The sequence below is a fragment of the Calidris pugnax genome, unplaced genomic scaffold, assembly GCF_001431845.1.
Source record: "Calidris pugnax isolate Ruff unplaced genomic scaffold, ASM143184v1 scaffold52, whole genome shotgun sequence".
Classification (NCBI taxonomy): Eukaryota; Metazoa; Chordata; class Aves; order Charadriiformes; family Scolopacidae; genus Calidris; species Calidris pugnax.
The window spans coordinates 2,211,360-2,239,263 of NW_015090811.1; the positions used below are offsets into that span (position 1 = coordinate 2,211,360).

Below are 27,904 nucleotides of genomic sequence, written 5' to 3' on the forward strand. Positions count from 1 at the left end.
AAAAGGAATCAAAAAAAGTATTTAAAAATTTGATTTTTTTTTTCTTTTCTTAAAAAAATAAAAATAAAATAATAATTTGGTTAGCACCTCGGATGCACTAAAAAGCCCCCTCGGTGTGAGATCAGCACTGCCTCGGCTTCAGGAACTTCTGACTTGCATCGCTTCAACGCAAGATCTATTAAAAATCACGCTCACTCAGCTCAGCCTTTTAAAATCAGGCAATGTCATGCTTCAGTCCTGTGTGCAACGGTGGCCTGGGCTCGTAGCAACAGCCCCACACCATCCCGTGGGTACCACCATCCTGTGGGTACCACCATCCTGTGGGTACCACCATCCCGTGGGTACCACCCCAGGCGTGGGGGGATGCTGCTCCCGCACACGCCGTGCCCGCCCCAGCCTGACTTCCAGCTCCCCACGCCTGTGCCTCTAAGGCTGTGCTAATGAGGTTTGGCATGGATTTTCCTTGTTAAAAATGAAAAAAAAAAAAAAATTAAAAAAAAAAAGGGAGGAGGAAACGATAATAAACAATAATTAATTTGGAAAAAAAAAAAAAGAAAGAGTCAGGAATTCTGAGGCATAGATGGCTTAAAAAAATGTCTTGAGGCATGAGTATCTATAGGTCTGGGTGGCACCTATCCCATGGACCAGCCCTATGCTTAAAAAATTGTCTTGAGGCATGAGTATCTATAGGTCTGGGTGGCACCTATCCCATGGACCAGCCCTATAGATTTCAGGGTTATGAGTGAAAGGAATTCCAACGTTCATTTTGGGGAATCTGAGAAATGCACAAAGTTAGAGTCTGTGACATCAGAGCATCTTCCCAGGACGCTGTGAAGCTGCACTTCTTTGATAGGGTGGGTTTGTAACTTTTATGTGATGTTTCTACATATGTGTCTATGTACATGTGTGCATGTACCACATGTATATGTGTATTTGATAGGGTGGGGTTGTAACTTTTATGTGAAATTGCTTCTTTGATAGGGTGGGGTTGTAACTTTTATGTGAAATTTCTACATATGTGTCTATGTACATGTACCACGTGTATATGTGTATCCATGCATGCATACATTTACAAGGCCTCTGGGTTTCAAACAACCTCTCCATTAGTATTTTACTGCCAAACAAAGGTCGTCAAAAACGTCACTGAAAAGTGTTTGGTCAATCAGAGAGATTAGAGTGAAGGGGGTTTTTACCCACTTCCCAGCTTTATAGACCATATACATCGGGGGAAAAAAAGCTGTACATTTAAGGGCTTTCCTGCATGTATTTTGTTTAAAGCTGGCATCATACTGCTGACCTACAGGTACTTAGTTGGCATGTTTTCCTACAGAAAGCCCACGTGGACATGGAGCAAAGACTTTGTACTTCCTTCTGAAATCCCTGCGGGAGCACTCGGAGGGGCTGGACCAGAGCCACCACCGCCGCTCAGGGCAGAGCTGTCGGTGGCAGAGTACTTACAGACCTCGTGGCTGGGAGGAATTTTTGGATGGTCATGGTGATCTATGCCCTCTCCAGATGTGTTTGTGACTGATGTCAACTCAATGGAAAAAAAAAACCAAAACAAAACCTTGAATTAAAGCGGCAAAGAAAGCAAAAACCTCCTTCTGATGATCCTCAGCATCAAAGCGTCCCGGGTCTTTCGTACCAGGCGCTGTGGTTTTAGTCCTTTACGTAAACCAGATCCAAAGAGGAACAGAGCAACTGCCACACTGGACCAGACCAGCGGTTCCTCTCGGTCCTCCAGCTTGTTTCTGGCAGTAACCAGTACGTGATGCTTCAAAGGAAGGTATAAACCAGGCGTGATGTTTCTAACACATGGAGGTGACAAGGGGAAGCCACTCATGAATGTAGATGCTGCTCTTACTCACAAACACGCTTAAGGCTGAGAAACCAAGGAGCCAGACACTATTTCCCTTGAATCCACTCTTTTTTTTTGGTTACCTTACCAGCACCCCCAGCGTCCTGGCTCCGGAGGGTGAGGGGTCCATTACCTGCGGGTCCACGGGTCGGAGCAGGGGTGGGGTCCGGGCTGGTTGAACACCGCTGATGCTGAACGACTCCGAGCGAGGAGGCAGGTTGGGGTCAGAAATCCTGTTGGCCACCTTATGGGGCATGGCCGGCGAGCTCTGGCGATTCAGCCGGGAGCGCTCCTCCACCTGCGGCGAGATGGGGAGGGTGTGTGGGTGAGCAACCCATAAAAAGCCATTTCCAAGGGAAAAATCAAGGTATAAATACACACACCAAAGTACGCATATATATATAGGAAGCTCTTTGCTTTTCAGGTGTATCACCGTACCGTACGACCACAGAAGTTGCCTGAGGTTGTGCAATAAATGCATTTTAAAGACATGGCAAGGACTATTCGTACTTCTGAAGTAGAAAGATCTCTTCTGAAGAGAAAGATCTAGGGGTCCTGGTGGACAGCAAAATGACAATAAGCAAGCAGTGTGCTCTTGTGGCCAGGAAGGCCAACGGAATCCTGGGCTGCGTAGGGAAGAGTGTGGCCAGCAGGTCAAGGGAAGTCATTCTCCCCCTCTGCTCTGCACTGGTGAGGCCACAACTGGAGTCCTGTGTCCAGTTCTGGGCTCCCCAGTTCAAGAGGGACAGGGAACTACTGGAGAGAGTCCAGCGAAGGGCAACAAAGATGATTCAAGGATTGGAGCATCTCCCTTATGAAGAAAGGCTGAGAGAGCTGGGACTCTTTAGCCTGGAGAAGAGAAGGCTGAGGGGAGACCTTATTAATGCTGACAAGTATCTCAAGGGTGGGTTGAAGGAGGAGGGAGCCAGACTCTTTTCAGTGGTTCCCAGTGAGAGGACGAGGGGCAACGGGCACAAGTTGGAACATTGCCCAGGGAGGGTGTGGAGTCCCCTTCTTTGGAGATTTTCAAGACTCGCCTGGATGCAGTCCTGAGTAACATGCTCTGACAAGCTCTAGGCAATCCTGCTTCAGCAGGGGAGTTGGACTAGATGATCTCTATGGTCCCTTCCAACTCTAAAAATTCAGTGAAATTCAGTGAAATACTTAGGCGCCTAATTCATTTCTCAATATGAAATGGAAAAACAAAGAAAAGGCAACACACCTCACAGAGGTGTTTCTACGAGATGACTCCTGAGAAGCTCTTGCTTCTTCTCAAATGTATCTCTAAGAGAGGGGACCCTTTTCCTTCACGACTACAAACGCCAAGGAGCAGTGCTTTTGTCTGATCTGAATAAAGGAATAAACACGGCAGCCAGAAAATGGCTGGCTTTGATCTAGATTTAGCGACTCTGGCACCTTGTCGTGTATGGAAGGGGAAAAGCTCTATAGAGAAACAAACCCAAATCCCACTGTTTTCGGTCACTCCTGCTGGAAAAACCGTGGTTTCAGCTAACCCAGGCACACGTGCACCCTGGGTGCTCCTGCAGTCAGACTCTGTGCATTGATATTCACGCAGCATACACGATGCAGAATTTCTGATACCTCCTGATCTGACGCCTGTTTTCATTTATGTATCATTAAGGCGTTAAATACCCTCAGCCTGTCTCGCTTCCAGCGCGTCCGAATGTCATGTTAAAAGGCAATCTACAAAAGAGGTTTGCTTGGAAAGAACCACAGCTCTTCTTTAAGCGAATAAATGTACAGGAAACAAAAGAGCTACCCCATGAATGAAAATGAATCTTTTCCTCTTTCAGACACTGAGCAGGAGCCAGAGTGAAATCTAGGTAAGAGATTTGAGTTATGGATTCTTTCCTTTCTAGTTCATGAAGGACCAACCAAGTCATCACTGTGTCCCCAGAGGACAGGGCAGCTTCCCCTGGTGAGCAGAGGCTGTGCACAACTCGGTTCAGCGATGCCCATGGGAGCAGCTGTGAGGATGGGAAGGAGAGGAGGGTGGGAAGGAGGGCTCCTCTGACCGAGGGGACACAGCAGCACGAGCTCTGGGTCGCAGGCCCGCTCTGGTCCATCTGATTATCAGCCAAGGCTTGGCATGAATGGCAGCAGAGACGGTGCCGCCGCCAAGTCCTCTGGCTGTTTGCCGGCGCCCTCCGGCACGCTGCCAAGCCGTAATGGGCGGCTGGTTATGGAGGACTTCAAAGCTCACGTGGAGGAGAAGGCAGGAGAGCGATGAAATGGGGATGTCTGTACTGGGAAAGGAGGAAGGCGCTTGGTTTTCCCACTTTGCCAGCATCTCCTCGCTTGCAGGAGATGTTCTTGTTGCACCAGAACAGCGGAGGATGCTCTTGGGACTCTCCATCTGTACTTTGTGGAGCCTTAGTGACTCCACCGCTAGGCAGAGAGAGGGGAAAAAAGCAGCAAAAACCCTGCAGGAATTCATCATCGCCCCGGTTCAAGCCATCTCTAATTGAACTCGAGATTCCACCTCAAACGGGGAACATCCTCAGCAGCTTCCGCGCGGTCCCTGAGGAAGGCTGCTAACGTTTTAACACATCACTTCAAAGCCAGGGAAGGATAAAAAGCCACGGGGACCGAAGGAGGAGCTGACGTGCGTGTTGGCTGCTGCAGGGAACAGCACAGCTCGTGACGCACAGCCCAGCCCCGAGCCCTGGGAAGCTGTGAGCTGTGGGGACACACTGTGGAAAACCTCCCATGGAACCCATCCCCTCCTTTATTCATGGTCATAAGTGGCATACACTTGCCCAAACCCATCCTTCAGCTGATCAAGCTTCCTTGTCACTGAGAAGTTAGACCTGGCTATCTGCATAGCTTTGTTTAACAAATAGTGGTCCATAACAGGGAGTCAGTAAGGGAGGGAGCTGCTAATTACAGTCCTGCTGCTTAGAGTGTGAATGCCACATCCCTGGCTGGATCATCAGAGCAGGGAATGCCACATCCCTGGCTGGATCATCAGAGGGTCCCAACGTGATGTCCAAAAAGTCTTTAGTTGTAGGAGATGTGGGGCTGGGTGGACAGGACAGGTCTGGGACAGCACCCAAGCAATAAATATCCCAAGTTATACCCCAAGAAATATCCCAACTTCCACTGGATAACCATTCTCTCTCAAGAAGATGAGCAGACAGCAGATGGGGACGTGCATCCATGTGTGTTGGTGGGACTACTCGATCAGACTGTTTTGTTTAGCATAAAAAAAAACAGAGAAATCCTTGACTGTGCTCTGGGGAAGCTATGAAAGATGCAGTGCAGCCCAGTTCCTAGCCCAGAGCTTCGTCTTCATCAACAGGCCAGTCCCTTAACAAGGGGACACAACTGCAAAGTGAGTGGCCACAGCCTCACCTTTATGCTTTACCCCGTGTCTGCAGGGTCTTGGAGTCACCAGGTGAAGATGAGTGAGGTGGGAAGATAAGTGCATAAAGGAGAGGTATGAAAAGCAGAGAGGGACATGGCAGGAGGAGAACTCAGCTGTGGTGATCAACCTCCTGAGAGAGAAGACTTGAGACTAAAGAACATACAAACAAGGATGGTGTGGGACTTTGTGCAAAATCCTTAGGAAACATCCCAATAAGCCCTGCAGAGCCTCCAGAAATTGTAGGCTGAGCACTAGGCGTGTCTTTGCCTTGTTCTCCAAGGAAAACAAAGTCTGGGTATTTCTGTTAAATAATTGTGCACGGGTTGGGTATGGAAATTGCTTACCTATAGCAAGAACCATGGCAGGCTCATTAAGGATCAGCGCAAGTCTGTCTGTGTAGCCAGCAAGCCTTCAATATAGGCAGCAAAGTAGCTGAATTTTGCTAAAAGTAGGACTGTGCAGTAGATAAAACAGGGGATGGAGGCAAGAGGAGTAGTTTTGGGAAGTTCCCAAGGGTGTTGTGCCAAGGCAGTACATCAAACTACTGCTTCCAAGAGCAGAAAGATGCTCCAGTCCCTGCTTTGGGCATTGCAGCAGAAACCAGACAGAATGACACAGGCGGAGAATAAATAGTTTGGAGAGCTAATTGGTGGAAGCTGGAGATGTTCCCCAACAACAGGAAACCTCATCTTCCCCATGACTTCAGCAGAGGGTAGGAGGCCACGTTCTGCTGCTGTTATTCCCACTGTACAGCTCTCCCAGGATCCTGCTTCCAGTGACGGCATCCAAAGACGCCGCCTCCCCCACGGAACAGAAGAAACAAGCCTTTGTGTTTGAAATGGAAAGCTGAATCCAGCACTTTTCTCCTTGACCCCAGATAAAGAATAAGAGTCCTCTTTATAGATCTTTGTTATAGTTTTGAAGACAGTGCCAGAGGTACTTTAGCAACGTGCTAGGGGATTTATTTAAAACCAGGCAACGAAAGACAGAGTTTACTCCCTTTTTCCTGCCTCCTACCTACTCTCGTTGCTTCTGCAGATGGACACGAGAGACCCAGTCCTGCAGAAAGCAGTTCACAGAGGCACCACCCAGGTGGAAGCCTCTCCCCGTCAGAGGCGGCTCAGCACATCTGGAACATCTCATCTACAGACCCACTTATCAAACTTCTTCTTCCACTGGGAGGGCTGGAGAACGATGCTCCAACCCCGTGAAAATACGTTGGCTGGCGCACGGCCACCAAAAGACACTGAAGAACCAAATGGGAAGGGAACGAAGGAGAAACCCAAGGGAGTGCAAAGAGGTGAAAAGAGCTTTTTTGACACCCACATCTATCTTTGTGATGGTTTAGAAAGGCTAAGAACTGATGGCGTCCTTGGCCTTTGCTTAGCAAGGGATAGCTGAGTGAATTTCTGGAGTATTTGATGCTTGCAGGTAGCGTGGATGCAGCTGAGGGCTGTCAAGAGGAGAGACCAGGAGACAGCTGCATGTTGGATGCACATCACATCTCTGCCAGGACTAGAGGGTGCCAGACATCTGGCAGCAGAGCAGGGATCCTGCTCAGTAGAAAGAATAGGCGAGTTATTAAAAGATATTTCTGCCCAGGAGTAGGGTTACAAAATTAAACCAACTAAGCACAAAGAACTTTAAAAAAAACACTAATAGCAAGAACGGGGGGACCAGTCTTACTGGAGCCACCACAAAGAAATTTAGGAGAAAGAAAAGTGTTTGCACATGATCCTGAAACCGCACTGCAGACAATGCACGTCTTCATATTTTCAAGACTATTCAGGCAGGCGATAATTAATATTCAAGATCTCACAATTGTTACAACAATTCCCTCTTTTTGCTCGAGAAGAAAGAAGAAAATTGGCGTTGTGGCTTGCCTTCCTGAAAATCATGAAAGAGCAACCCCAAGAGACACAGTCCTGAGCACAGGAGAAAAAGCTGTCTGGTCCCCATTTGATTATGGGGAACTGAACTAGTGCTCAGCAAGGAACCCTGGACAAACACCCTCTGCATTCACCCCTGTCCTCCAGCAGACCAGGAAGGAGCATCAGGAGCTCCTGGCATGTCCACAAGTCCCCAGCTATGGCTGAACCCCTGCAGGAGGGATCCATCCTCCTCCTTCTATGCCCTCATGGAAAAAAATCTTCTTCCACCACTCTCTTTCCTTGCACATACACACACGCAGACGCATTGCGTTGAACTGGGAGTGCTTCCAGCACAGCTAATGGCATCTGCTGGAGGCCAACCCAGCAGAGAGCAATCTGCTGTTGGTATTTTTTCAGACTGAATGGCCTGCCCGGCCCCGCGGATGAAGGCAAGCATCACCACCCTCCTCGCTGTCACCTACCTCCTTGGCCCAGGCGGGTTTCTCGCTGGCATTTATCCCTTCTTTGTAGTGGTAGAGGGGTTTCTTCTCTGCTGGCCTCTGGTCCTGCCGCTGCTGCTGCTGCTGCTGCTGCAGGGACACCAGGTAGTCCCTCTCCTGCTGGAGCTGCCTCTGCAGCCTCTCCGCTTGCCGCTGCTCCTCCAGCTGCTTGCGCTTATACTCCTACCCAGGGGAGAGCACAGTGACACGGGTGCCCGGCCAGCGGGGAAACAGGGGGCTGCAAGCTGCAGATGTTATCTGCTTGGGTGGAAAAGGGGGCCCGAGTATCCAAAAGGCTGTTTTTCTGGCAAAGCTCATTGATTGGGAAGGTTTCGGGGACCCAGCTGTGAAGCATCCCGGAGGAGGGATGGCTGGGAGGACAGTAAATTCAGAGTATCGGGGGGTGCCAGCCAGGGAAACACTGTGAGACACCCCCCTCCAAGGGCTCAGACACCCCTTTATGAGCTACCATTGACTCTGCCCAGATTTTTCTAGATGGGAAAGAACAAGGCATCAACCCAACGAGGTGCCAAACACCACCGGGTCAGACAAAACCCAAGGGAAGCCAAGTCCTCTGTAGGACCAATTTATTGTTTGTGGAAAGGGCCGTGCAGCAGAGCCAGCTGCCTGATCCTTCTGAATCCCTGCGGCTCTGTGAGGTTTAATGAGTAAATCATTTTGAAAGGGCCTTTTGAATAGGCAAGGGCTCGCGTGAGGGGTTTTTCTCTTCCGTAAATAAAATTAATAGCAAGAGAGAAACAGAATAATCCACGCGGATTAAAAGAAAGCACAGTGAGAGTAACAGCTACCAGCACGAGAAAGGAAAACTCAAGCTAAACGAAAAAAGAGGACATCTAGAATGCAAACAGCGTGAGCGGGGACACACACTGCTCCTGTGAGGGAATTAAAACAAAAGCCTTTGCTCGGAATCCGTCACCCACGTGGCAGGGTGGGTTTGGTGGGTGCAGACACATGACAACTCGACCACGCTCCAACATGCTGCCCCATGGCCTTGGGAATTTCGGGCTCCTCACACGAAGGCACAAGGATGCCACAAGAGGGATGCAGGGAGAGAGGAGTCATGCACTACAAGGGGACCCGGCCACGGGACCAGCCATGCTCGTGGCCACGGCATCCCCAACATCTCGGCAGGGCAGGAGAGACCTGGGGGACACGGGTGGAGGTGGGACACGGTGGGACATGCGGACACGACGCGGGCAGAAAGCAGCAAGCGTGGCCGGGGGCCTCCCATTTACCAGAAGTAGCGCTTGCTCCTGCAACAACTGCTGCTGCAGGATCTCTAACTGTCTCTGCTCCTCCTCTAACTGTCGCCTGATGTACTCCTGGAGGCATGGGTAGCAGGGATGGAAGGAAAAAGAGAGAGAAGGTAAAAGAGACAGTATTTCCCAAGAGGAAGGAGAATGAGGTGGGCACCCGCATCCATCCCACCCGAGAGCTGACCCTCCATCCCTGCCCAAAGAGCCCGGGGTGTCCACCGCTCTACAAGGGACCTCCCAGGGCAAAGGGTGAATGAAAACCACTAAGGGAAAGCAAAAATTAACTGGGAACACAACAAAACCCCACCCTGGGAACCCGTGGGTGGGAAAAAACCTGCGTCAAGTACCTCCACACCCGTGGGCAAGCAAGTGACTGAACATTAGACTGAACATTGAGACTGAATGTTAGGAAGGAATTTTTCACAGAAAGAGTGGTCGGGCATTGGAACAGGCTGCCCAGGGAGGTGGTTGAGTCACCATCCCTGGCTGTGTTTAAGGGACGTTTAGATGGGGTACTGAGGGATATGGTGTAGGGGAGGACTTTGTAGAGTAGGGTAGATGGTTGGACTCGATGATCCCAAGGGTCTCTTCCAACCTGAATGATTCTATGATTCTAAGTGGCTCCACATGGCAATAAACGACAGCAGTGGAAAGCGACACACACGCGGTGTTAACAATTAAGCAATTTGCCCTCAAGTGGTATGAAACACAAGTGTTTACGAGAAAATCTCTGGGCTAGAGGAAGGGGAATTGGCACCCAAGGCCATCACTCCTCTCCGGGTGGGTTACCTGCTCGTGCTCCGCGCGCCGCCGCTCCTCCTCCCGCCGCATCTGCTCCTCGTAGTGCCGCCGCTGCTCCCGCTCCTGCTGCTTCCGCAGCTCCTTCTCCCGTCTCTGCTGCTGTAGGGGGGGACAGGAGGCACAGGTCAGCGCCCCCACTCCTCTCCCCAAGAACTCAAAGTCCTTTTTTTCCCCACCTTTTTCGAGGAGCCACCTTGCCCACCGACCCGCAACGCTCCTGCCCGCCCGCCCAAGGAGATGCCTCACCAGCAGGCAGGTTCTTTTGGGGTGCTAGAGGGGTTTGTTGATCCCACCCCGTCCTCACGTGCCCCGGTACCCAGCACTGGTTATGGAGAACCCACAGCATCTTCCAAACCAGCGCTGGACCATGTATGCAACCTCTTTTCTTCTCCCACTTGCAGGTGAAGCCATGTGGGCAGTGCATGGTCCCCACTTACCAGTGGGCTCCACGTGGCAATAAACGACAGCAGTGGAAAGCGACACACACGCGGTGTTAACAATTAAGCAATTTGCCCTCAAGTGGTATGAAACACAAGTGTTTACGAGAAAATCTCTGGGCTAGAGGAAGGGGAATTGGCACCCAAGGCCATCACTCCTCTCCGGGTGGGTTACCTGCTCGTGCTCCGCGCGCCGCCGCTCCTCCTCCCGCCGCATCTGCTCCTCGTAGTGCCGCCGCTGCTCCCGCTCCTGCTGCTTCCGCAGCTCCTTCTCCCGTCTCTGCTGCTGTAGGGGGGGACAGGAGGCACAGGTCAGCGCCCCCACTCCTCTCCCCAAGAACTCAAAGTCCTTTTTTTCCCCACCTTTTTCGAGGAGCCACCTTGCCCACCGACCCGCAACGCTCCTGCCCGCCCGCCCAAGGAGATGCCTCACCAGCAGGCAGGTTCTTTTGGGGTGCTAGAGGGGTTTGTTGATCCCACCCCGTCCTCACGTGCCCCGGTACCCAGCACTGGTTATGGAGAACCCACAGCATCTTCCAAACCAGCGCTGGACCATGTATGCAACCTCTTTTCTTCTCCCACTTGCAGGTGAAGCCATGTGGGCAGTGCATGGTCCCCACTTACCAGTGTGCCCAACTGGTGGGGTCCCATCAGGCCCCAGATGGACATGGCAGGGGGGGTTCACCCCAGGAGCCCATCACTTATGGGGAACTCAGGTTTCATCTCCAAACCCACCCGTGAGGATGAGAGAAGGTGCCGGGGGAGCTACTGCCCACCAAGAGGGGAACGCATCCCTCTCAGCTTCTGGGCTTGGCAAATGTTAACACAGAAGACCCAAAACTCAAGGGTTTTTCCTTTTCAAAACACAAACTGAGCTTCTCTTGCCATCCTCAGGCCACCCCAGGCCCCTGCTGCCTGGGTCACGTCCCTGCTTGCTGGGCTCTAGCACCTTTACCCAGGGCGTTTTGGAGTGATGATGACCTGCAGCCATCTCCGACCCCACCGGGGCGCACTGGGCACCCAGGTGACACCCTCAGCCTCCACACCCGCTTCTCTTGCCATCCTCAGGCCACCCCAGGCCCCTGCTGCCTGGGTCACGTCCCTGCTTGCTGGGCTCTAGCACCTTTACCCAGGGCGTTTTGGAGTGATGATGACCTGCAGCCATCTGTGATGCCGTAGCGGCGTGCTGGACACCCAGGTGACACCCTCAGCCTCCACACCCCCTGCTTTTAACCCGCCGTAACTCCTCCAGCTCCCCCAAACCCCCCTGGCTCCCCAAATGTGGGGCCAGCTGCTGCAGCACCGGGCCACCAGGCTGCAGCCGCATCGGCAGAGGGCACTCAAATGCTGATATTGGCTACCAGGGCTCTGCAGCCTGCCAGAACTCCATCCTGCACCAGCTGACGGGAGGCAGCCTGCTGAAGCATAAGCCTAGGCCTTTTTTTTCTCCTTTTCACCTCCTTTTTAGTTATTTTTTCGCCTCCCGCTCCCGTTGCTGACACAGAGGGGGCTGAGCAGACCGTGGTGGCGAGGTGGCCACCGGAGGGGCTGGTGATGCCGTAGCGGAGGACTGGATCTGGAAACAGCAGCTCTGGCCAAGTCTGAGCTGTCTGGAGACAAAGATGCATCCACTTGAAACTGCTGTGCTGCAGTAAACCTGCACTGCACGTACAGATGGATTTCATATCTATCTATAGAGATCTATCTCCATATAGATCATCTGTGGAGATATCTATCTCTATAATAGATATCTATCTATAGGCATCTATCTCTTAGAGGTATCTTCTACAGAGATAGCTATTCCTATTATGACTGGATCTGGAAACAGCAGCTCTGGCCAAGTCTGAGCTGTCTGGAGACAAAGATGCATCCACTTGAAACTGCTGTGCTGCAGTAAACCTGCACTGCACTTACAGATGGATTTCATATCTATCTATAGAGATCTATCTCCATATAGATCATCTGTGGAGATATCTATCTCTATAATAGATATCTATCTATAGGCATCTATCTCTTAGAGGTATCTTCTACAGAGATAGCTATTCCTATTACAGAGATATCTACCTATCTATAGAGATGTTATAGAGATATTATATAGATCTATCTCTATAGTATCTATTTAATACAATAGATCCACCTCATATATATATTTATAATAGATATCTATCTCTATTAGAGCTACTGTGATCTAATAGAGATAGATACCTATTAAGTAGATCTACTACTATCTACCCACTATTGTAGCTATTATACTTCTGCTATATATTCTATATTTTACTCTGCAACCTGGTCTGGTGGGAGGTGTCTGGAGATATCTACCTATCTATAGAGATATTATATAGATCTATCTCTATAGCATCTATTTAATACAATAGATCCACTTCATATATATATTTATAATAGATATCTATCTCTATTAGAGCTACTGTGATCTAATAGAGATAGATACCTATTAAGTAGATCTACTACTATCTACCCTATTACATAGATCTACTCTATTAGATAGATTCTATTATAGCTATTATACTTCTGTTATATATTCTATATTCTACTCTGCAACCTGGTCTGGTGGGAGGTGTCCCTGCCCATGGCAGGGGGGTTGGAACTGGATGATCTTTAAGGTCCCTTCCAACCCAAACCATTCTGTGATTCTGTATCTCCCTAGATACAGATATCTATAGATATCTTTATAGCTAGCTAGCTATCAGGATAGATGTATCTATAGATAGATTTATGGATATTTTAACTAACATTTAAAGACACCCCCCACATTTCAGTGTAGGGAGGAGCCATTCCCTGCCTTGCTGCTCTCTCCTCATCCACAGGTAACATCCCCAGCCACCCTTCCATGGGAATTCTGCTGCTTTCCTCTACCTTAACATTCGAGCTGCAGCACAGCTTTAGTGCCACCTATAGCCATATTTACCAGCGCTGTTCCACTCCCCCTGGGGAAGGGAAAAAAATATATATACCAAAAAAAAATATCACATCCAACCTGAAATAACCTGCCAGCTCCAGACTCCGGCGTGTCCCACGCCAGGCACAGTCACTGGTGCTGCCCACGTACGCCGGGGATCCATGTGTTACTCCCCGCGTACGCCTGTCCCCACAACGCTAACGTGGGGCTGCTGGTAGCTTTTTTTTGAACTCCATACTAGAAATTGGAGAAGACACACCACCGGGATGCGGTAAGTCTCCAGCAGGAATGGCAATACATGGGATCTCCCTGAGCTCCTTAGATAGCATGGTGGGTGATGGTCACTGCATGCAGAAGCACAGATATTTTGACTAATGGGTTGAGCTTTACCCTGAGCTTCCAATCACAGTGTGCATTTGGGGTGGGTTTTAATGTTGGGTGTTCTTTTTTTTAAAGTTAAAATAGCACGCTGCTGAATAAAGCACATCATGCTCGTGTAGGCTGGGCTTGGCTGGCGGGAGCCGAGGCCCTGAATGCCACAGCTATTTCTTAAATAAAAATCACCCGACTGGTCTTTATTCCCAATCCAGCAGGAGAACAAAGCCAAACCCCTCCAAGGAAGGAGACAAAAAGCGTTTTTCCCAGGGAGGGAGCAGCACAACACCATCCTTCCAGGGCACCCCTGGCCAGAAGCCCTTTTCCACACCGAAAAGCCCATTTAACCCCAGGAGTTGGGAACTGAGCCCCCCACCCCCGCCAGGCACAATTTTCTTTCAAAGCCAGGCCTGATATTCTTCTGGAGATTTAAAGGACGTCTTCACCCTGCCCCAGCCAGGCTTTTCGGGCTGAAATACATGTATTTATGGAGGCCAGGAGTAGAGAGCTTCCCTCCAGCTCAACAACGTTTTTGTCAGGTCACATTATCAGCGAGTCATTTGTCACGGTCGCATTGTGAGCACCTTCAGCTAAACTCTGCACAGCCTCCTGGCACGCTCCAGCAGCTGGCAAACATCTGGAGAGGACCTGGCACTGCGGTGGGGTGGGAGAAGCCTCCAGCAGTGTGTGTCCCCCCCCATCTCCCCTCTGCCTCTGCTCACACCGGTGATGAGCAGCACTGGGATGATGGGGGACCCTGTTTTGAAGCAGCTCAGTGAGATGCAGCTGAAAACTGCGTGTGAAAAGCCCAGGTAGAAAGCCAAGAAAAAAATAAATGGAGAGATTAAAAGGTCTCCTCCCTATTTGCCTCCTTTTCTCCCTGTTTTCTGCCCTCCCCTCTGCATACCTCCCTGCAAAGGCACACTTCCCACGTTTCTCCAAGCCTGAAACCACTGTGTGTATTTACACTGTCCAGATCTATTATTCATGCAAGGCAAGAGCACCAATTAATTAGGGCCGCGTTTATATAACTCTGCAGGTAAAGCTATATGTAGCTGCTTGTAAGCCTGAATGGGATCTTATTTGCGCCGCACAAGAAATGACAGGTTTTAAATATTGATGAGGGAAGACACACGAAGGCAAAACCTCTGGTGGGAAGGCGCTTGGAGGCCTGGCATGAAACAAGGACTTCAAAGGAGCAAGCTCACTTGGCTACATCAGACACACTCAGGGCTACGAGTGACTGGAGAACCATGAACCTGGGGAGCTCGGAGAAGGACCCACACTTGCAAGAGGCTCCTGGAAACCTTGGCTGCTGCTCCCCAACACGAGCATGACCCAAGCAAAGAAGTGGCAGGGGAATTCCAAGTGACAAATGAAAACAAATATTCTAGGTGGTGGCATTGTTGTGACAGGCTCATTTATTTGAGCCACCAGGGAAAGAGTGACGGCGGCTGGAACATCATCTTCCCTGACACACCGAGTGCTGGAGCGGAGAGGTGTTTCCCACTGGTGGAGAAACTGGGTCAGAACTTCCCACCACAGCAAACAGGGATCCGATACGCTGTGAACCACCACAGGACCTTTTAGTTGGGATCACCGGGAAGGGATGCTCCATGCAGGAAAAGGCTTGTGCTTCAGAAATCATGAGTTCCACATGATTTCTAACCAAAGAAAAACTAGAGAGACATAAAGCTTAGCACATACGTGTGCTATGGGACCTGCTGTAACACAGTTCTCTTTGGAAATGGGTCCAGGACTGCTGCTGGGACCACTGCAGTGCCCCCACGTACAATATTACTGCGAGGAGACCGTCATCTTAATGAAAATATTCCCACAAGCTACATGACACCTGCATCTGCAGAAGAAAATATCAACCACTATTTTAGCTAGGTTAACTTTATCTATAATTAATTGCTGGAAATTTTTTTTTGCGTTGCTTTTATAAGAGCTTCCAGCAGACGGGTCTTCTCCAACCACTATTTTAGCTAGGCTAACTTTATCTATAATTAATTGCTGGAATTTTTTTTTGCGTTGCTTTATAAGAGCTTCCAGCAGACGGGTCTTCTGCCGGTTAACACATAAAGGAGCTGCAGCAATTTTTTATCCCCTGAACATGCAGCTCTGTAAATTGCACCGAACGAAACCTCACATCCAAACAGCAAGATGCTTAGATCTGCCGTGTATGTTCCCTGTAAAGATCTGACCTTCCTATTATACCTACAAAGGGAAAAAAATCCACAACAAGGCAGAAAAAATGAGGTTATGCAAACCCTTCCCTGACTGCATCTGCCCACTGCTGCCAAGGGGTCTCGGAGATTTGTCCTGCAGGATCCCAAATCATGCTCCTGACAGGGAGACGTGTCATTCCTACAGCTCAGCTGGAATTTTGGTGGTTAAACTGGTGCAGTAAGGCTCATCCTGTGCCAGCAACAAATGGAGGGTTTATTAGGGAACTATATATATCTAATATATGTATATACAGGGAAAAATTAAAACATATTCAAGCCTATTCATCCTTCTGCATTACAAAAATATTTCCCTTAGTGCTATTTGATCTATTGATATTTAAATCTGTAATTCAGGGGGTTTTGGGTGGGTTTTTTTTTTTTTTTTGCTGCTAGTTCTGGTGCACATTTTGAATTCACGAGACCAACTTTCTGCACGAGGGGAAACAAAGCTGCAACCCTGCTCCCACGAAGGCCCCGGTTTCGGAGCTAGCTCGGGGATTTTTACTTCCACCGCAATTAAAGACAGCTGCAAATCTAAATCTCTCCGCCTGCCTGGAAGAAGATTCAGCCTTAAAGAAGGAAATTGGTCAGCTGTTGAGAAAGGGGACTCAAGTGGCCGACAGATGCCAGGAGGCACGCAAAGGATGGCAGCAGGTCTCGGGGGCAGCATGAAGGTCCACCAGGAGACCACCAGCAGACCTCCTCACTTGGCTTTGTTGTATATGCTTTTGATATTCTTGCCAGAGCAACGCTACGAGATGGTGGATTTCCCCCTAAAATGAGAGGTATTTTGCAAGAGGTTCAGAAATCCTGGGTTAGGAAGATCAAGATGATGGAAGAAATGGGATTCCTTCATTATGAACTCTGCTGGGTGAGGGAACAGAAATGGTGGGAGCTCCCTCCCTGGTAGTGCTTAAAAACAAGATTAGAAAAACACCAGAAAATCTACTGAAGGTCCGCTCTGACAGAGGAATGGACCAGTTATCCCACTAACAGCCTTTCTCCAGCTCTTTTGCTGTACATCTCCTGTACAAATTGACTCCAGGTGTTTCTGAGCTTGGCCTCCTCCAAAGTCAATCCTTTCGGGGGCTGCGCTCCCTCAGCCTGGCCACCTTCACGGCCTCTTGCGATGAGTCACAGCTCTCCCTACAAACACAGTAACACGCCTGGCACTACTAAACAGCCTGACTTAGGAGGCCCAAAAGCCACCAGCTCCAAGTGTTTATTTGTCCCGGATGCTCTACTGGGTTTATTTTGAAAATTCAGTAATCTGAGCCTTCCACTGGTCTGCTGGCATAGTGGTGCCTACTGGAGGCACACCCCATCTTAGTCACACCATAAAGAAGTATGGAAGAAACTATGTCCCCATTAACCACAATAAATCCAGAGCCAAGACTCAGTAACTGAGTGCAGAGGAGGACAATGAAGCTGGTGAAGGGCCTGGAGCATCAATCTTATGAAGAGTGACTGAGAGAGCTGGGACTGTTTAGTTTGAGGAAGAGGAGACTGATGAGGGGAGACCTCATCACTCTCTACAACTACTGGAAAGGACATCGTAGAGAGGTTGGTGCTGGTCTCTTCTCACAGGTAATTAGTGATAGAACGAGAGGGAATGGCTTCAAGCTGCAACAGGGTAGGTTTAGACTGGACATTAGGAAAGAATTCTTCACAGAAAGAGTGGTCAGAGACTGGAATAGGCTGCCCAGGGAGATGGTTGAGTCACCATCTCTGAATAGGTTTGAGAGTCATTTAGATGCGGTGTTGGGGGATATGGTGTAGGGGAGAACTTTGTAGAGTAGGGTTGATGGTTGGATTCGATGATCCCAAGGGTCTCTTCCAACCTGAATGATTCTATGAACTGGAATCTCTGGAGCAAAACTGCAGTGACACAGATGGAATGTGTTGGGTGTCTCCCAGCAGTGATACCAAACTCAGGACAGCTGTGACAGCTGCTGTTTGGTACCTCTCTCTGGCCTTTGGATGCTTCCTGCCCCCAAATACATGGGAAGAACGTAAAGGCCAAACTACATCCACCACTGCCTGCCTGTGCTGGAAACAGTGGGACAGCCTGAGGGTACAAACCCCTCCCCATGACCCCGGGCAGAGGCAGCATCCCCTCCCCAGGGCGGACGCTGGGACTCCTCCAGGAGCAAGAAGCTCAAGTGGAGGATCTAGCCCACTCCCTGCAGCAGCAACCAAACTTTCTGTTTGCTCATCTCTGCCTCTGCTATTTTTCTGGTTCTCCTACAGCAGCCCAGGGCAGAGACACGACACCTTGCAGCCAGCCGTGCCGGGGAGCATCCCTCCTATCCACTGCCACGACCCACCACGTCTGCAACAGAGGGTTTGTACCTCTTGAAGGACTCCTGCTTTAATCCTCACCATAGCAACTCGGCAACGTTTCTTCCTCACCAGGCAAACAGTGTCTAATAGTGAGGAGAGAGCTCATTTCACTCGGTGGCTGGAGATGCTGGTGAGACTAAACCCAACTAGATAGACCTTCTGGAGAAGGTGGGCACCTGAGAAGGTGCTGGGGCCAGCACTGCCACCAGCAAACAGCTCTCCACTCTGCCCTAATCCTGGCTAAACCCATGGTGGATCATGTCACTGGACTCGTGCTGGGGAGGGCAGAGGATGAATCCTTCTTTCCCCAGTTCTCTGATAGGGCAGGAGAGTGAAAACGCCTCTTTGCCGGCTTTGCCCCAGAAAATCCCTCCCTTTCAATTCTGGTCTGGAAATCCTAAGGTAGCTGGGAAGAAGGCGACGGGTGAAGAGCCCAGGGGGGCTGTTAGAGCCACCAGAAACAACGGCATCGATTTTAAAGCCATGGGGGAAAGGACAGGGGGGACGGGCAGAGCCCAGGGATGGGGGGGCTGGCTCCACAAGGCAGAGCCTCCCCAGCTCAGGGCAGAGCTCGCCAGCTTAGCAAAGGGATTAGCCCTCCATTCAAAACCTGCCTGGGAAGCAGCAAAGGGAGAGAACAATTTTCTTCAGTGTGCAGAGAAGGTATTAATACAGCAGCGAGCATTGTATTCGTTACAGGATTGCAGCTAATCTGGTGTCTGCTTTTATTCTGCCCTTGTTCTGCTCCTGTACCGCTCGCAGCAAGCGGGCTGGGACAAAGGCAGAGCTAGGCTTCCTTACCACACAGCCCTCAGATCTGCTGGGGCAGGGGATTTTGGGGTGCAAAGGGGGCACCCCGCCTGCCTGCAAGCCCCCTCCTCTCTCAAAGCATCTCCCTGACTTTGGGGGGAGGTGGGGAGGGAGAGAGGCGAGCAAAGCCTGACCTACACCATATTGAACGCCCGATGCTCTGTGCTCTGACAACCTACATATTTACCAGACTGAAAAAATGCTCTGCCTGCAAGTCACCCCTGTTGGTTGTTGCCCCCGAGGGGCTCAGAGGACCACCTCGAAGAGGGGCCCCCTACCATCACCACCATCATCACCATCAGCTGCCTCAAATTCCTCCCTGTCTGCGCCCCTGGCCTGGGGGCATTACCCAGCACACCCAGAATCAGGTTATATCTAAGAGACACTCTGCCTCATGCAAATTAAGGGGGTGGCTGCTCTAATAGCCCATTTACTGCCAGTCCTTTTGTCAGACACACCAGTGACCTCTTCAGAAAGCTAATTTAATTACCCTTAACGTATGAACCCTTCAATGAGACGCTCGGGATGGGTTCAGTGCGAGGCAATGGGTTTCTTTGAGCAAAACCACATCGAAACTCCCCCAAAATGGAGAAACTCCCCCACCTCCTATTCTTCTTTGGTGGATTTCTGCAATCCAGGAACGGAGAGCTAAACCCGAGAACGCAACCAGGCTGCGCATCTCACGGACACCCAAAGTCACCCGGTCAAATCCTGCAGCTGGATTTTAAATGGGGTGGATAATTTTATGACCGATCGCATTTGTAGCTGGTATGTTAAGACAAGGGTAATGAAATCTTATGCTTCGGGGCATCTATGGATCATTGCACAAGTCAGGCAGGCATCTGCCCCTCCCCTGCCAGAGAAACGGTAATTGGCAGGGACTGGAAGGACTAAAGTTGAAATTGGGGATAAAAGGGGACACAAGTGGCACACGGATCTGGGGAAAGGGCAAGTGGATCTATTCAGCTTCTTCTCAACTGTAACAGTCCACAGCAGCAAATAACGATAATGAACCTGACAGCTGCCTGGACCAGGAAGAGTTTTGCCCACCTCGACTGAACACGGCTGTCACCCCAATAATGGGGATGACATCTCTGCTCAGCAGTTACAGGGATCCTTTTGAGTGTGATATTTCCAGGGTTTACTGATAGCAAAGCAGCCCTGTTACCTTCACAAGAGCTGGCAACGCTTACGAGGGTGAGGAGAGTGGCAAAAAGCAGGAGCGGGGGCTTTGGTCCAGGGGGACAAAACATTTGGGGTTACCCACTTAGAGAGGATAAAGGAGGTGATCATCTTAAACCAGGCTGAGAAGAGTCACTGGGGACCTGCCACCAGAAAATCCAGCTGTTTCGCCCAAAAAAACAGTTTTTGCCAGCTCTGGCCAGTTACCTCCTCCAGCCTTCTCCTCTGCTCCTTCTGCTCCTCGATCCGCTTCTGCCGCTCAGCCAGCAACTGCCGCTTGTGCTCCTCGTTCTCCCGCTGCTGCTGCTCCAGCTGCTGCCGGCGCAGCGCCTCCGAACGCTCCTTGTTGGCCAACTGCAGCCGCAGGAAATCCCGCCTCAGTGTTGACTCCCCCGGCAGGTTCAGGATGGAGCTGGACGGGGAGAGAAAGCATCAGAGAACATCCTCCCTCCATCTCCCATCCTTAACACCTCTTCGCCAGGGGAAGGTCCAGAGAGGTGATTCTGCCACTTTACTCTGCTCTGGTGAGACCTCACCTGGAGTATTGTGTGCAGGTCTGGAGCCCTCAATATAAGAAGGACATGGACCTGATGGAGAGGGTCCAGAGGAGGGCCACAAGGATGATCAGGGGGATGGAGCACCTCTGCTTACGAGGACAGGCTGAGGGAGCTGGGGTTGTTCAGCCTGGAGAAGAGGAGGCTCTGGGGAGACCTAATAGCAGCCTTCCAGTACCTGAAGGGAGCCTACAGGAAGGCTGGGGAGAACCTGTTTAGAAAGGCCTGCAGTGACAGGACAAGGGGCAATGGCTTCAAGCTGGAGGGGAACAGATTTAGATTGGAGATTAGGAGGGGGGTTCTTCACTGTGAGGGTAGCGGACCACTGGAACAGGTTGCCCAGGGAGGTGGTTGAGGCCCCTTCCCTGGAGATATTCAAGGAGAGGCTCGATGAGGCCCTGGGCAACCTGGTCTAGTTGGGGGTGTCCCTGCTGACTGCGGGGGGGTCGGACTAGATGGCCTTTGGAGGTCCCTTCCGGCCTGGGCAATTCTATGATTCTATGATTCTAAGTTCTGTGGTGGCTCATCCCAACACCTAACAGAGCTTGGGCAGCACCAGGTGGAGGGATGGTGGGGCCACAAGTGCCAGGGCATGGCTCACCAGTAATTTCTTTGCCAAAAGTTTCCTTTCCATGAAGTTTCTAAGCAAAGCCTCTCGTGCTGCAGTGGCACACGCTATATATAGCTGTTCGCAAAGCGCATCCAGCCATGAATCACTGCCAGCTATTAAAACACTACATTATCTCGGCGAAATAATGGAATAACCTAATACTAATTGCAACTGGCTCTGAAAAAACGTCACCAAAGAGAGAAAGTTCCAGCCCCACCGCGCTTGCAGCAGCACCGGGGAGGTTTCATGGTGAAAAGTCACATGGAAATAGGGAGTTACACATGGATGTAAGGAACCGCATTTTAAAGTCTTCTTTAATTTCACCTCCCATTTTTTCCACATCTAAATACCCAAATTTCCATGACAGCATCACAGCATGCTGCAGATCCCACAGGCGATGGGGCACCTGGGTCTTCCTCCCCAGCTTTTGTCTAGGGTGATCTATGTCATCATTTTATACACACACCCCGTCTAGCAGAGGGAATATCCTCTGTTCTGCCAGGGAACAGCACTCAGTGCTCAAACTGTCCTTTTTCCACTTCTAGTTCTCATGAGCCTGTAATTCAAGCTGATTTCATACTGAGTTAAAGAGATGTAAGGGCAGATATGAAATGCTGATTCTTACCTGGGCTCTCCAGAGTCATTTTCCTCCTCCTCCTCCTCACTTCCACTGTACTCGTACTCTGTCTCATCTAGGAACAGAATTGCTCATCAGTGCCCTTTGCTGGACTCAAATTTGTTTTTCTAGCGGTTGAAAGCCCCAGAGCTCTGAAGGCAGAACAGACAACTCTCTTTTTCTCGCATGACAAAGAACAAGCAGCATGATTTCTCTGCATTTTTGGGTTTTTATGGGGGTGCTGTGAGGCCAGGGAAGCACGGGTGGTCTCCCTGGGTGCTGGCTGGGAACAGGCTGCATCCCATCCAGAGCACCACGGGCATCACCAGCACAGCAGGCAACGGCCCCAACAACTAAAGACACTCAATGTAAAGACCCATAAAATAAGAATTTATCCCCATATGACACGGTGAGCATCCCCTTTCTTCGGGAGGGTTCTTCAAAAGGAGGTGCACCCCAAGCTCTTGAAGCCACGGGCACTGGAAGGTGGGATTTAACGCTGGCTCTGAAGGCACCAGCTCCTCTCTCCCTAAACATACGCTCTTCCTATGCAAATCCATGAATTTTCCAGGCAATGAAGACATCTACATAAAAGCCCAACTGCAGTGTTGTGCTACATACTGTGATTCCTATTGGGAGATCATCTTTATCGGATGAAGGGGGAATGATAGTAAAAGAAAGGCTTGCATTTATCCAATTACTCCCCATCTCCAGGGTCCAACCTTCATTTGCCAGACTAAACACATTTAATACTTCACTGGGATCCCACTTTATTGTTTTGATTGTAGTGAAATCTATTACAAGGGGCTGGAAGGTAGGCATGAAAAATTAATACTGCTACCAATAAGAAGAGAAATAGCGACATATCAATTTGCTGGATCCTACAAATGAGCCTGCAAATTAAAATTCAGTTCACAAGCAGCCGAATACTTTAACAAGTTTCTTCGGCTATCTGATCTTCCCTTCAGAGGACTTTGATAGGGCTTGGAGAGTTCACTAAAAACATTTGGTTTAATAGGTTATTCCTCGTCAACGGAATGGCTCTGGGGCAAGGGTCTTATCTAGATGTTCGTTTGCACAACTCTGCTCGTGGCTGGTGCAGCGTGACTGTCACGTAGATCAACAGACTTGGCATGAAATAGGAGAGCTGGGGAAAACTCAGCTTAGCAGCTTCTCCCTCCCACCCGCCAGAACGTATCTGTGCAGATGTAAATTTTATACACACATTTTAATGAATCGAAGCTTAAACGTTCCATGTGGAAATTGCCACCTGGACCAAAAAATGACACCATTTTTTCAACAGGAAAAAATAAAGATTAAAAAATATTGCTTAGCTCTAATGGCAATCACCTATAGGCTTCATATGAACACTGATTTTTTTTGTTATGGGTATTTATTTTCGTTTCAATGACTGAGAGGAATCAAATCAAAATAGTCTGATCTCAAAACCATAAGAAGCACGATCACACAGAAATACCACACTTATTTAACTCAACCTGCTTGCGAACAAACTTGGCCATCTGAGTAAGGGAAACTGGCACTGAGACCATGAGCAACCCAGCTCCTCTTTGCCTTCCTTCTTCTACCCATTTGTTTTGGCCACGCAGATGCCCCTTGGTCTACCCCGGGGATCTCCAAGCACATGGCAGAGGTCAAGGATCGCCCGGATCCTCCACTTACCTTTCTCGCCTCGCTTCTTTTTAGTCCTGTCGATGTGGTCCTTGAGCTGGATGCGGACCTGCCTCTCGTTGGGCTGGTCTCGGATGAAGGGGTGCTTCATCAGCTGCTCCGTGGTTGGTCTCTGGCTGTGGTTCTTCACTAGGCAGCTCTCAATGAAGGACTGAAACTTTTTAGACCTGGCCCAGGACACAAAAGGAAGGTATTGAAAAAACAGGTAACTACATCCATTCTTATATTAGAAAGCGAGAATTTTGGCTGCTACACAGTTTTTGCTCAGATGCAGCCTTCCAAGCAGATTCACATTGACTTCTCACTTGATGCTTAGCACGGTCTCAAAGCAGCACCATCACACGTGTCCTCTCTCACTTTATCCTCTCCTACTCTTCCCATGCATGCTCCTAGCTATGCCTTCGTTATTCTGAGTCGAGAAACTTGGGAACCATCACTATGACTGGGGAATCACCAAAGCAACCACCAAAGCACTATGACTGGGAATCACCAAAGTCATCAGTGGCAACCAAGAAAATGCTAAGAAGTGTTCCTCCTCCCTTCCCTTTACCCTGAGAAAGTGAAAATAGAAATGCAGATATAAATGCAATATACGGATACAAATGCAATTCCTTAATGGATTGTTTATCATATTTTGTGGCCCTGGGCAGTGTTTCAAGAAATGTAATTTTCTGGAGATGAGCGGGACAAGCTAGGTTGATGGGTTTTTCTAGATGTAACCACCCAACATTACATGGCTGGTTAAAGCTTAGACAACCTCTGGGTGATGCTCGCTGCCTAGAGCCTTTCCCTGCTCTCACAGGGAGATCCAGCAGCATTACTGACCCACCAGGTCCTGGGGGCCACCATTCCCCAGTTCCCCCCGATCATGGACCCAGATGAATGGGACATGCTCTTCAGGCATCATGGCTTGGGCAGAGGTGGGAACACGGCTGCGAGTGGCAACGCCCAGCCCCTCCTCACAGTAAACAGTTAAATTCAATCTCAGCTAAAGCAATTTCAGCCAAATCTTTAATAAACAAATTTCTCTTAGTCTCAAGTGTTGCGTATCAGAAGTTTTCCTGGAACTAATTTCACCATATTACGAACCCAAGAGAACGGGGATTTACAAGACAGAAAGATGTTGACAGGCCACTATATTCTATGTTGCTTTAGCAAATAGGAGAATGAGTGTAAATTAATGTCAGAAGCCAACAGATACTACAGAATTGCATTAGAAGTAAAACAATAAGCTTTCAGGGATTTTACTTTTAAGCTGTCAGACTAAAACTGATTTATCTTTTAAGTACTAATCCATACAAATTGAGATGCAAAAATAAAATACGCTACTGGATCCAATTAAATCCTCCCTTCAGCTTTATTAACAAGCAAATCTTCCTTCCCCACCTTGCCTCAAGAAACCCCGTGTCGCGGTGTATTCCAGAAGGGACAATCCATGTGATGTGTCAAAAAAATCTGCTTCTAAAATATGATTCTCCCCTGTTGGTGTGAAGCTGGAGAGACTCAGGTCCTGGATGCATGGTCCAGAGCACCCGCAAACATGGTCGAGGTGAAGCAGCTAAAAAGTTATGCTCCAGTAAGTGATGGGTTTGTCCATCTCCTGGGGATTGGGGTCCCAGTGTCCTGCAATGTCCTAAGACACCTTTGCATCCTTGAGCTGGCTGAGCAGCTCTGGATGGGGATCAGCTCACACCTCTGGTTTTCCTGAAATATTCCTCTCCAAAAAAGCAAGCCTGTCCAGTGGCACAGCCCTCATCAGGGCTGGAGCAGAAGACAAGGGCTTTCTCCCTGGCTCTGATCCAGGAGGACACCATCACACATCTCCTCCTCTCCCCCAGGGGCAGGTCAGCCCATCTTCATGAACCACGAGCTCCTCCAGCTCCCGGGGTTTGCAAAGCTTAAATAAATGTTTGCAAAGTCTTTGCAGCTGCTTGGATGGGAAGTGGTATCACAGTGCAAATATCACCTCATTAACAAAGAGGTTTTGTCATCTCTTAAGGCAGGGCTAGGGAGTGTGTATGGGAATGACATCACTAGAGTTCAAGTTCGTTTTACCTGCAAAAGGCAGGAAGAAGAAAATAAAGCTTCTTTACTGGATGGTTTTAGTTGGGAAAGAAAATGATACCAAAGACTCTTCAATTCCATAAAAATATATATATTTTAAAAGCAAGCCCAAGGATTTAGTAGGCAACAGAAGTATTTTTTTCCTCTCTGGGATTTTCAATTTGGGGCAGCTCCTGTGCCTGCTCTCCCTCTCAGATTTCCCTGACTTTCCCTCAGAGGTGCTGGAGTCACCCCATGACTTATCATGTAGGGATAAAGATGGTCTGCCCACTTGGTGTACTTTCACGTGTTGCTGCACACAGATGCAGGGATGAACTCAAGGTTCAGGTTGGACCTTTCTTCCTTTTCTTTTTCTCTTGTGATCTCTGCTTGTGAAAACCGTTGACTGCCAGAAAGCCACTGGGAAAGTCTGGTCAAACATTCCAGCCTTCTTGGGTTGGGCTTGCAGAGCTCCAGGACCAGGTCAGGTGTGAAACCTCCAGCTGAGAGATGAGCTGAGGACAGCAAGTTTGCCCAGTGTCCCACTGAAAATGCTGAAAAAAATTGGTCTTAAGGAACTGGTGGAGTTGTACTGGCTTGGAGTTTCATCTGGGTCCTTTGGAGTTTCTTGTTGCAATGAAAGCTTGGAAGATGGATATAGGTTTAATGTCTGATTGCTCATGGAGGGGTAGCAGAGGCCAGGTAAGCACCACCCTTGGAGGGGTTCGAAGCTGAAGTTTCATTGAACTATGACTTTCAAAGCAATCCCCCTCTTGAAGGACCTGGGATCCCACCCCTGGCATGGGCAGAGCAGCCCTGGAGAGACCAGGTGACCACAGGCAGACACGAACATGGTTCACCACCATGAGATGTGCAAATCTGAGACAGGAAGGTGGTGCCAAGCAACACCCTGGCTCTCACAGAGCACATCCCGATATCTCAGAGCAGGGAAGGAAATACAACTTCCACCCAGCTTCTTTTTACCTTAAGGAAATGGAGAGATGTTCTGCTCAAAACCTGCTTTCCTCAGCTCCCTTTGTCTGGAGAATGAGGAAACCTGTGCTGAACAAACAGCACTTTCTTATGAAAGATAAACTTTCTTCCAATCCATTCTGTGCTGTAGCAGTGAGAGCACAATGAAGTAGGAGACTGGTGACCTGGTAGACCACAAGCATATAAACTATCTTCTAAATGGTATCCTCAAAAGGCTGCACAAGGAGAATGAGCAGCTTTGACACCCTCTGAAGAGCCATCCAGGAAAGGTCCATCTCCTCCTGGTTTGGTACTGGAGCAGCTGATGATTGGACTGACAGAATTAAGATGCCTCCTGCCAAAGCCTGGGTGAGTTTTTAGGGGGCTGGCCCTAAAGCCCAACTCCATGCATCTGATGCAGAGCACTCCAAGACCCATCTCGCTCCTCTCCCCTTCCAGCAAGAAAATACTTGCTCCTTTGGCACAAAGTATTTTCAATACCTAGCAATTACTCTTCTTCTTTTTTTTTTTTTTTTTTTTTTTTTTTCCATCTTCAAAAGGATAATCAGCATAATTTCAAGGAATAAGGCAAAACTCCCCTCCACGAGCTCAGCCTCTCTAGGACCAAGGGGCAGTGGTGTCTCTCTAACATCTGGCAGATCTTTCCTGACCAAACCACTGCTGAACCTGGAGCAGGCAGACAGCACAAACCAAAGATGAGTGTTTTTAAGGACTCTAGCTCCATCAGTACAGAACATACAGTAACAAAACAACATCTGCTGGGCTTCGGGAATATTTTTCCTACAGGTTTTTATTGGCATGCCGTGCTTTTTTTTTTTTCAAAACAGTGATGTATTTTTTCCTGTGAAATTTTAAAATAAAGCCCAAACTGAGTACAAATCTCCGCATTCCCGGGCCTTCAAGATAAACTCTCCTTTTTATTTATTTTTTTGGCCTGGATACGTGTTTCCACTTGAAAACGGAACCTGACTGGAAAGAAAACGGGAGCCAAGCGAAGTGTCATCTGGCTTCAGGCTGCACAAAACCGCCTCGGAAAAGCCAACTGTGCACCCAGAAAGGGCAGCATCCCAGAGCATTCCTCCTCTCTGCCTGCCTGGGAAGCTCTCCATCCCACGGCACAAGACTCCTTCACACCAAACCACCTCTCCGTAGGAGATCAGGGTCCAAACCTGCACTCACTGGAGCGATGCCAGAGACCATCCCTGTCCCCCAGAGCTATACAAATATAAACATCTCATCCCCAAGGTGCCCAGGCTGCAGAAAGAAGTTGCTCTGGAGACGTTTATAGAGCCGTTTGAAGACTGAGGAAGAGACTCACCACTTCTTTGATTTCAACCTCGGGGCCGGGTTGCGGGGGATGAGGAAGAGGGCTCTCATGGGGTGCATGTCACAGAGAGCTGCAAGGTGCA

At 49.3% G+C, this 27,904-nt stretch overlaps 1 protein-coding gene across 8 annotated transcripts in view; it reads right to left on the reverse strand.

Annotated features, from left to right (window-relative positions):
* TNIK (TRAF2 and NCK interacting kinase) overlaps positions 1-27,904 on the reverse strand; it is a 156,736-nt gene that overhangs the window by 33,715 nt on the left and 95,117 nt on the right. For 7 of the 8 annotated variants that reach the window (XM_014938822.1, XM_014938821.1, XM_014938818.1 and 4 more), the window contains 8 exons: positions 27,814-27,892; positions 23,451-23,626; positions 21,780-21,846; positions 20,198-20,402; positions 10,308-10,418; positions 8,874-8,960; positions 7,600-7,800; positions 1,992-2,156 (listed from right to left, as the gene is read on the reverse strand). In XM_014938822.1, coding sequence (XP_014794308.1) covers positions 1,992-2,156; positions 7,600-7,800; positions 8,874-8,960; positions 10,308-10,418; positions 20,198-20,402; positions 21,780-21,846; positions 23,451-23,626; positions 27,814-27,892 — 1,091 coding nt within the window. Of the gene's footprint in view, positions 1-1,991; positions 2,157-7,599; positions 7,801-8,873; positions 8,961-9,683; positions 9,750-10,307; positions 10,419-20,197; positions 20,403-21,779; positions 21,847-23,450; positions 23,627-27,813; positions 27,893-27,904 lie in introns of all 8 variants that reach the window. The other variant, XM_014938823.1, reaches the window with a different exon arrangement.